This window comes from Leucopleurus acutus (genome assembly GCF_964270905.1).
Source record: "Leucopleurus acutus genome assembly, chromosome: 1".
NCBI lineage: Eukaryota > Metazoa > Chordata > Mammalia > Artiodactyla > Delphinidae > Leucopleurus > Leucopleurus acutus.
Genome location: NC_139142.1, coordinates 75,909,223 through 75,919,207, shown reverse-complemented (window position 1 = coordinate 75,919,207; position 9,985 = coordinate 75,909,223). Strand labels below are relative to the sequence as shown.

At 52.3% G+C, this 9,985-nt stretch overlaps 1 protein-coding gene across 1 annotated transcript; it reads right to left on the bottom strand.

Moving 5' to 3' along the window:
- Positions 1 to 2,026: 2,026 nt before the first annotated feature.
- On the bottom strand, positions 2,027 to 8,588 carry KLHL33 (kelch like family member 33; the record flags this gene model as incomplete). The annotated part of the gene is made up of 4 exons (XM_082834511.1): positions 2,027 to 2,579; positions 2,686 to 2,853; positions 2,969 to 3,893; positions 7,832 to 8,588. 4 exons carry the CDS (start codon positions 8,586 to 8,588, stop codon positions 2,027 to 2,029), a joined length of 2,403 nt encoding a protein of 800 aa, XP_082690637.1.
- Between the last annotated feature and the right edge of the window lie 1,397 nt (positions 8,589 to 9,985).

Below are 9,985 nucleotides of genomic sequence, written 5' to 3'. Positions count from 1 at the left end.
ACTCAGACAAGAATGATTCAGTCATGGTGAAACCTTTATTTAAGCCTGTCTTTGCATACAAATCACAGAGCGTGTTCACAGAAGTTCACCCTAAAGACTCAATCCTCGTCGTTTCTCAGTGTTTCCGATTCCCTTCTTCCCTGTCTTCTTCAATCTTTCTTCTCTGCTCTCATATATAGCCTACCTACCCCTCCTCATTTTCAACTACGTTCCTAAACAGAGATATAGAAGGAAACCTTAATAAAATAATGAAATCTCAAAACAATAAACAAAAACATGTCAAGTCTCTCCTGGCCGGGATGAAGAAAGATGCGAGGGAGGCTCCCTCATCTCACCCTTAGCAGCATGAGAATCTAAATTAGCAAGGGTAAGAGAAAATTGACCTGTACAAAGAAGTGGCCCTTCTTTGCCTTAAGCTGCTCAGGGGTCAGAAGTGGAAATACCAGACAGGAAAGACGTAGGGGAGTTGTGGAGGAAGAGACCATACAATTAGGTGAAAGCCACTGTCTTCAGGAAGGCTCCAGGGAAGAGAGTAGGTTGGCACAGCAGCAGAATTCTCTGAAGAATCCCTGGAATACTGACTTCCCCTTTGCTATGGAGACACAGGGCACCACATGCCCCATTTGCTTCTTTCCTCTGACTGGAATGCCTCCCTCCTTCTCTGAAGGTGAGTTTCCAGGAAGCCTTCAAGATCCAGTTCAATCTACACCCATCTGATGATGCCTTCCTAACAGAAGGCTTCCCTGGACAGAGTTCCCTCCTCCATCCTCTGGGCTCTCATACCTTCAACTACGAGGCATGTGAGGTACGCAGCTCTCGGGAGAGGCATGAGGCAAGTGTCCATACCTCTTAAGTCCACTGTCAAACTTGTATTTGCTTACAAGTCTGTGTGCTGGTCGGGAGCTCCCTGACCTTGGGATCCTTAGTGCCCCACATCGTACCCGGCACACAGTAGATAATTAATAACTGTGAGGGAGAAAGGAGAGAAGATAGAAGAGAGCAAAAAAAAGGGAAGGAAAAGCAGGGTGGAGGAAGAGAGAGAGGAAACATCTGACTCAACTTTCCCTGGCCAAGAAAAAGGGAAATGGATTCAAAAAACTCTGGAAGAAAGGGACAGAGGAAGGAACCACTTTTCTGGGCCTCCTCTGCCTTTTACTCTTCTCTCTGCCACTTCCTCTCACAACTTAGGACCTCACACCACACCGTACTGTTTTCTCTCCTGATCCCTCGATTCACCCCAAAGGGAAGGAAAGAAGCCAGCCAGGCTCCTGACTTCTCCCACCCCATGCCCTCAAATCCTGTTTCATCCCTTTGCCGCCATGGGCGCCTCCCTCCTTCCCGTCTTCATCTTCCCCGCCTGCAGCACTCCCACCTCGTTGCCCTGGCATCTCGGGCCCCTATGCTGTGCCAGGTCCAGACAGGAGCATCCTCCTCAGATTGAAAACCAAGGGGCTCTTAGGGGCAGCCTGTGCTGTATGGCTGAGGAAACGCTAGACTGGGTCTACAAGTTTACCCGAGAAAGAACCTTTTCAGGAGGGTTTGGGTGTCCCAGGGATTGGAGAGTAAAGAGAAGCAGCAATCGCAGTCCTTCCCCCACACTCCTCAGCTCTTTCACGGATGGCCTCTCCACGTTTTTCTCCTTCGTCCATTGATCAGAATATCATTTTCCCAACTGACCTCTCATGGCCCCTACACCTTGGCCATTGACGCTTCTTGACTGTCTGCCCAGCCAGATGCACTTTCCCCACCAAGAATCTAAACCTTGTACAGTTGCCCCTGGGTCTCCTCTCCTTACCTAGGTATTCAGCTGCCTCTCCTTCCCCAACGCTCTTTCCCTAGGAATTCCAGAACCACCTTTTCCTCAATGCAGATCATACATACAAAAGCGCTGTGTGAGGTGTAAAGCCCTGTGCTAGAATGAAACATGAGCATGAATAAAGCCTTCTCTTTATCCCTGCCCCCATCATTTCTATCCTCTCAAAATGTTTCTTATCCCTTCCTCACGCCATCCACCGCCACTCCCCCTTCACCCGGCAGGTTTAGTTTGGTGTCGTGTGGGAACCAAAGCTATTTGCTGCACGGTGGGCAGTGTCAGGATGCAGGCAGGCATCTCAGCCCGAGGCCTCGGCAGAGTTCCCAGGCACAGCCATCGGCCCAGGCCAGGACAGAAGGCGTGGATAAGGTGGGAGGGGGCATAAGTACGGTGGCTGTAGCCCCCCAGCACCAGTAGCTCCCCCTGCAGCACAGCGCCTGCAGCCCCGACGTGGGGCGAGGGCAGGGGGGTCAGGTGAGTCCAGCTATCGGTCCTTGGTTCATAGGCCTCGAAGCTCAGCAGGTCCCCAGTCTCACCTAGCCCACCCGCTACATACAGCCGCCCACCCAGAGCAGCCATGACGTGGCCAGCCCGAGGTACCCCCATAGGGCTCAGAAGTGTCCCCGGCTTCTCAAGTTTGGGGTCATAGTGCAGCAACGAGGCCAGGTACTGGCCAGTCCCACTGCAGCCGCCGCTCAGGTACAGCTGGCCCTCCAAAACAGCAGCTGCGTGGGCAAAGCGTGGTGCTGGAAGGGCAGGTGCCGGCCTGTGGGAGAACAGGGCACGTGATCAGGCAACAGTCATCTTCCGTTCTCCTCTTCCAAGACTCCTAGCCTCTCCCTGATGCCTGAAACACCCCCGTCCCTGCTCACCTCCAGATATTGAGCTTGGGGCTATAAGTCTCCACAGAGCTGAGGGCAACACCACTGTCTCGTCCACCCAGGGCATAAAGCAGTCCATCCAGCACCACCAGGGGGAAAAAGCTCCGAGCCTGGCACAAAGGTGCCATCTCCTCCCAGTCCTCTTGCCTGGGGTCCCACCTGGACACAGTGGGACAAGAGATGGGAAGAGTGACCCTGGGAGTCTGCGGTTGGCTGGGCTGCCAACCTCCCGCAGCTGCCCACCTTGGGACCGGCCGCTCTCAGGGGGCCATACCTGAGAGTCGAAGCCAGGGTGTTAGAGTGGCCGTAGAAATCCTGTCCGCCACACACGTAGAGCTCACTTCCTGCTAGGCTCGCAGCCCCGTGCCGAAAGCGCCCGGGGGCAGGCAGGGCAGGCAGCTGTCCCCACTCCACAGTTCGAACCAGTCCTACGCCGCAGCGAAAGGCCCGGGCCCACCACACTCCTCGGGACGGCTGTCTCGTGGCCATGTCTGATCTGAGCCCGTCCCCGCCAATCACTACTAGTGCCTGGTCAGGCTCCCTCCGCCTCTCTTGTCCTGGAACCTCAGCCTCCACCATCAGCTGACGCAGTAGGTCCGGGCTCAAGGGTGGAGGCAGCCTGGCCGCTCTTACCCTCCGCAGCTCCCTGGTGGACATACGGCCAAAGCGGACGCATCGAAGCAGGGCCTTGGCCTCTGACTCCTGGGTGTCAGGGTTGGCAGCTAGCCAACGCAGTGCAGCCGCAAAGGCCTCGAACTCCTCCTGCAAGTGTAGCTCATCGCTGTCCAGGAGCTCAGCCAGGCAGGCGACCGGTAAAGATGGGAAAGTGGAGCACAAAGCCACAGCAGGCAGGTGGGTGAGGAGGTAGTGGCGGGCTTTGCTCCAGAGCCTCTCCAGCCCAGGGGCTTCAGCCATGGGGATCAGGGCCAGGCAACGGGCAGGGTTGAGGCCTTGTGCCAAGGCTCTCTGGCACAGAGCCAGGCAGGAAGAGCTCTGGTACCGCAGAGCAGCCTGGGTGGCTCTCAGCAGTCCTGGCCACCTTGCCCGCACAACCCCAGAGTAGGCAAAGGAGACAAGGAGCCGCAGGTCCTGGGCAGAGATGGTATGCAGAGACACCTCTGTGCCCTGGGATTCCCTCATCCCGCTCAGGAGCATGGCCCCAAAGAACTCACTGCCACAGGCGAGGGCTGCTCGGTGCACTGCAAGAGGGAGAAGCGGAGGGGGATCCAGAGTGTTGCAAACTGCAAGGCACTCCCCTGTCTTCACAGCCCCAACTTTGGGCCAACCACCCAAGACCACAGGCCAAACTGCGGTATATGCACCAGAACCACGTGGGGTGCTTGTTACAGTGAAGGTTTCATGGTCCCACCTCCAGAGATTCTGATTCAGTAGCTCTAGACGGAGACCCTAGGAATTTGTGTTTTAACATATTCAAGCACCCTGCATGATTCGCATGTTAGTGGCCTGAAGACACTTTGAAAAACATTGCTTTAGTCTTCTTGATGCAGGCCAATTAGAGAAAGGGTCTTGAGCAATCAAGTGAAGATGCTACAGAGAACATTTGCTAAGAGGGGGTACAAGATAAACTGCAAAGACCAGTGTGCAACTTATATAGGCCTTTCTATATTGTGCACAGAATAAAGTTCTTTTCTCTACAATTATAAGAGCCACTGACATCAGCCATTCTGCTAGTCAGATTTTACTCAGAAAGTGGTACCACACTCAGGAATGGTTGTGAGCCACACTCATCTAACTGCCATCTCCTCTTACCCAAGATTTAGTGCTTGTAAACGGGAAGCCTTCAAAATCACCTGCTTCAATTGCTCCTTTTAAGATATGGAAACTGAGTCCTAGTGAAAGGCAGTGATTCATTTTCTATCTCCATGCAGGGGCTGTCTGGGCAGATCACTGTAACTGATGTCAGGCTGCAGTGAGCATACTTGTGTATCAGTTCCCTGCTTATCTGCATGGCCCTTGTGACTCTGAAAATATCCTATTCAAAAATGCTATTAAATAACTAGACCTGGGCTTCCCTGGTGGCGCAGTGGTTGAGAGTCCACCTGCTAATGTAGGGGACACGAGTTCGTGCCCTGGTCCGGGAGGATCCTGCATGCCGCGGAGCAGCTGGGCCCGTGGGCCATGGCCGCAGGGCCTGTGCGTCCGGAGCCTGTGCTCTGCAGCGGGAGAGGCCACAGCGGTGAGGGGCCCGCGTACCGCAAAAAAAATAAAATAAAATAACTAGACCTTATATGCTCCCTAATGTAACTCAATTTGAGGCAGTTGGCATCAAGTATGGAGTATCCTTACCAAACTATTTAACCGAAATCTAATCAAACCTTCAGATCTAAATTCAAGTTTATAGGAAATTGAGAGGCTGAAAGAATGAGTTAAACAAAACCATGAGGGAAAATGCTTACAAATCTAGAACATGGAGCACTCTATAGGACAACTAATCTTGTTTCTTCAATAAGTCATAAAAAAGGGAGAGAGGACTCGTACGAGAGTAAAGGAAGCTTAAGAGACATATATCTGAGTTCAGTGCAAACCTTGATTGGCTCCTGGGTTGAACAGAGCAGCTCTAAAAGACACATTTTTGAACAAGTGGGAAAATTTCAATGTGGACTATGCGATATTAAGAAATCATTGTTAATTTTGTTAGATATGATAAATTGTGGTTACATGAGAAAATGTCCTCTTTTAGAGAGACACATACCCAAGTATTTGTGAGTGAAATGTCTGAGATTTACTTTAAACTTCAGCAAAAAATAAATAAAGAAATGAAACAAATATAGTAAAATGTTAATTGTTAAGTCTGGGTGATGGGTGTTTGAGTGTTCATCTTAATATTCTCTTTTCTTTGCTATGTTTGAAATGCTTCATAACAGAAAAGAGAGGAGGACTTCCCTGGTGGCACAGTAGTTAATAATCCACCTGCCAATGCAGGAGACATGGGTTTGATCCCTGGTCCAGGAAGATCCCACATGCCACGGAGCAACTAAGCCCATTCACCACAACTACTGAGCCCGCATGCCACAACTACTGAAGCCCGTGCACCTAGAGCCCGTGCTCCACAACACGAGAAGCCACCGCAATGAGAAGCCCCCGCACCGCAACAAAGAGTAGCCCCACCCGCTGCAACTAGAGAAAGCCTGCGCACAGCAACGAAGACCCAACACAGCCAAACATAAATTAATTGATTAATTATTTTAAAAAAAAGAGGGGAAATGCTTCTAGAAGTCCTCTCAGGCAGGTCACACAGACCCAAGCTCCCAGTGAGGCTTATGAACCTCAGGCTGCTTTGATCAGTTGCAGCATGTTCACCTCTCTCAAAGGGCAGGTGATATCGGCGTGGCTTTCCACTGTCTTTTTGAGCAGTAGGTAGTAGCTTGGTGCTTCCCAAGCAGTAAACATTAGTGACAGCTTCCATATTGCCTGAGAAAATCTGCATTCCGTAAAGCAGGTAAGCCATCTCATCTTCCATACCATCAATCAGACTATAGCTCAGAGCCACTGACAAAGGATTCACAACCACTTGTATTTTGTGCCCCTTCTCACTCATCATTATTCCTTAGAATTTTAAGTGACAGGTTTCCACCACTAAGTTGGAATGTTTCTTAAAGGAAGTGAAAGCAGTGATATTGAATACAAGGATGTTTAAATTCCAAACCCTCATGAGAATTTTATAACTATGAAATTTTAAATTCCCCCTGCATCTAGTGCTATTGGAAATGATAACAAACACTTTAGAAGTCTGTTATGGACTGAGTGTGTGTGTTCCCCGCCCTCACCAAATTCGTATGTTGAAGCCCTGATCTCCAACGTGATAGTATCTGTAGGTGGGGCCTTTGGGAGGTAATTATGTATGAGAGTAGAAACCCTCATGAATGGGATGAGTGCCCTTATAAGAGGAGACATGAGAGAGATGATCTCCCTCTCTCTCTGCTGTGTGAAGATACAGTGAGAAGGTGGTCATCTACAAACCAGAAAGAGGGCCCTAACCAGAACCTGACCCTGCTGACACCCTGATGCAGCCTCCAGAGCCATGAGAAATAAATTTCTATTGTTAAACCACCCAGTCTGTGGTATTTTTGTTATAGCAGCCCAAGCTGACTAAGATAGGATCCTTTTCCTTTGGGGAGTCCCAGAAGCACTTTGGGTCCCAGTCATTCCTCCAATGAGCAGTAGCTATGTGACTTTGGACTTGTCTTAAAGACTGATTTCCTTATCAATAAAGTGTAAGAGCTGAACTAGATAATATCTAAACAAATCGCTTTTAATGTTAAACTTTTATGTGTCTGCACTCTGACTCCATGTGCCAGGTGCTATGTGTCTTTGACTTGACTGCATAGGAGGCAATGCATGGCCTAGTGACAGCAGATTGGGTTAGTGGATGTGGGCCTGTATCCTGGTTTTCACCTGTTAACATCTCTGAATTTAATATTCTTTATCTGCACCCAGGGATAATGATATCTAACTCACTAGCTTTCAGTGAGATGAAAAGAGATGGCATGTGTAAATGAAATTCCTGGTACCCAGTACCTCACTAAATGTTAGTAGACTCTGAATGAATCTCAACTTATTCAACCCTCTTCAGCTTTCCTGGTGATGAGCAGAGTTAACTTCAAAGTGCCATGAACTGGTAGCCTTAAGATTCTGGCCAAACAGTACCAGACCTTGCTCACTAGCTGTGGGGTCCACGTCTGCCATGGTGTCAAGCTCACTTAGGGGAAAGGACACACTGAATTTTTCCACTGTGTTCCTCTGGCTTTTCCTGTGTCCTAAATAGAAGATGCCAAGAAGGGCCTTTGGTTAATCTTTGTTTGAGTCAATCACCTCCTGCTTGTTCTACTGGCATGGACTATATACCCTTAGCTCCAGCCAGCTGACTGTAAATTTCTTGTTTCTGGGCACAGGGAAAGCCACAGCATAAATCTGTCAGTGCTCTTAAGAAAACAACTCAACTGCGCATGCTCCATTCTCAGTGGGTCAGGAGAGGTGCCAAAGGTCACCCTGGGGAAATTCTGACCGCAGCAGGGATCAAAACCACTATGGTAGGGACCGAACCACCCGCTGCTTGCACACACCATTTCAGGTGGCATATGCGCCTGCATTAATGTAATGCCCCACAGACCCTCACCCCGCAGCCGGCAGCCGTCTGCCTCCAGCTCCAGGTCACACCCGATGCCTTCTTGGTACAGGAGCTCCATGGTGCGCAGGTTCTCTCTCAGTTCCTCTGCCTGGCTGGGCTGCTTTTCATCTTCCCGGGTGCTTCCAGCCCCCTCGCGTCCCCACTGGGCCGCAGCCTTCACCCGGGGTGCGCCCAGGGCTTCAGCCGCGACCAGCACATCCTCCCGTGGGGCGGGTCCCAGCACCCCCTCATAGGCAAAGGTCAGCACGGCCTCCCAGGCCCCGGGGGTTACATCCAGGCTGAGGGGGCATTGCAGACCTCTGCTGCCCAGCAACCTGCCTCTGAAGAGGCTGCTGACTGCAGCCAAGATCACCCGATGCACCCCGTATACTCGCCCCCCGACTGACACGTCTTCATCCAGCAAAAACCTCTGCTCTCGCAGCCGCTGTGCCTCCGCGAAAAACTGGCTGGGATGCGCCTCGCTGCGCAGCTCCTCGGGCTCCTCTGCGTCTTCTCCGTCCTCATCCTCTTCCTCCTCCTCTTCTTTCTCTAGGGACAAGGCTGGAGAGGGAAGGCTCCCCGGGGCCATGGGCCTGGGGCCAGGCTCTTCCAGAGGAAAGAGGGGCAAACCAGGATCCTGGTCTGGGGACGGAGGCCAGGAGGGGGTTCTCCTGGTGGGCAAAGGGAGGCCAAGGCCGTCCTTCTGGACTGGAAGAGAGACTTGTTCAGGGTCTGAGGGACGATGTGCCGAGTCCGAGACGCTCATGGCCCAAGCTCACTGGATTGCTGCAGGTAAGCAGAGGAAAGAGAAGAGAGGGTAAGAGCTGGGCCCACAGAGGCCAGAGGAAGCCCTGCCTCCAGTCCGGCGACATGTCAGTCCCTCTTCCTACTTCAACTCCCTCCCCCCGTCCCAGGGCTCGAGCGTGTAGGCCACACCGCGCGACTCTGAGGTTCCCCAGGTGCAGCAAAGCACGCAAGATCTATGTGTAAACATCCAGTACCCGGAACTGTACCCTGCCAGTCTTGCCCCCATGCCAGTAGTCACCCTCCTAAGACACCAGCGTTCCGCTTGCCCTCTCACTTGAGCCTGCTCTACTCCTGACAGTGTGGCAGAGGGAACGCGCCCCCGGGGCCCCGTCCCTGACCGAACCCAGCTAATTATAGGCAGTGCTGGCAGGCTGGGGGCTGGTCTCCAGGTGCCCAAACTCTGACACCCAATCCCCTGGGCCTGACCTGAGATGACCTCCTCTCCCCTTCCACTTGTAGGTCATGCCCTGGTGCTGAGCGAGGCAAATTCAGAAGCCAAGTAGGATGTGGGGATCTGGTGGAGTGAGCCAGGCCAGAAAGGCTTCCTTCACTGGACTGGGCTGGAGGGGGTGCATGAAGAAAGTCTGGACTCTGCACACCTGCAGGAAAGTGGGGAGAAAGAGTGAAGCGTGTGTTTGGGGTCAGTCCTGGCCTTTGTTGATTTTTCTGTGCATGATAAAGCTGGGACCCTGGAGCGAACAATCCTGACGTGAAACTCAAATATAACCCATCCATCTGGTCCAACAAGGGCAGAGGAGTGTGGGAGTTGAAGGGGCATGGGTCAGGGCTACCGACCACGGGTGACCCACCCGTAGCGAGGGGTTTCCTCCCTGTGCCAACGTGGAGTTGGTGGTGAGAGAGCCAAACCCAACCCTCGGGCTGCACTCCTCCAAATGGGTAAACAGAGAGGCAGCCCATGGTTGTCCTGGCTTGTGAAATGGGCAATAGTGACCAGCCTCTGTGTGGATCCTCTTATGGCCTCCCCTTTGCAAGACAAGGTGGCCAACACCTTGGGCCCCCACCAGGAAGAGGAGGAACCGCTATCTGGCAGAGACAAACCCCAGGTCAGCCTCTGCCCTCCCTCTGCCAACAAGGACAAGGACACTGGACCCTGATCTGCGTTCTCTGCCAACCCCATGGTCCTGGGACAGCTCCACCACAGCCATGTGTCTCTGGAGGCTCTGCTCGGCTCCACCATGGCAGGACCCATACCCCACAGCGAATCCCCGAAGGTTGGATGAAACCTGCTCTTCTGTGCAATCGTCCACCCTCCATTAAATGCGTTATGGCTGACCTCCCCCCATAGCACCTCCAGGTCTGTTGGCCGTCCTTCTTGTTGCTGACCTGCTGATTGGG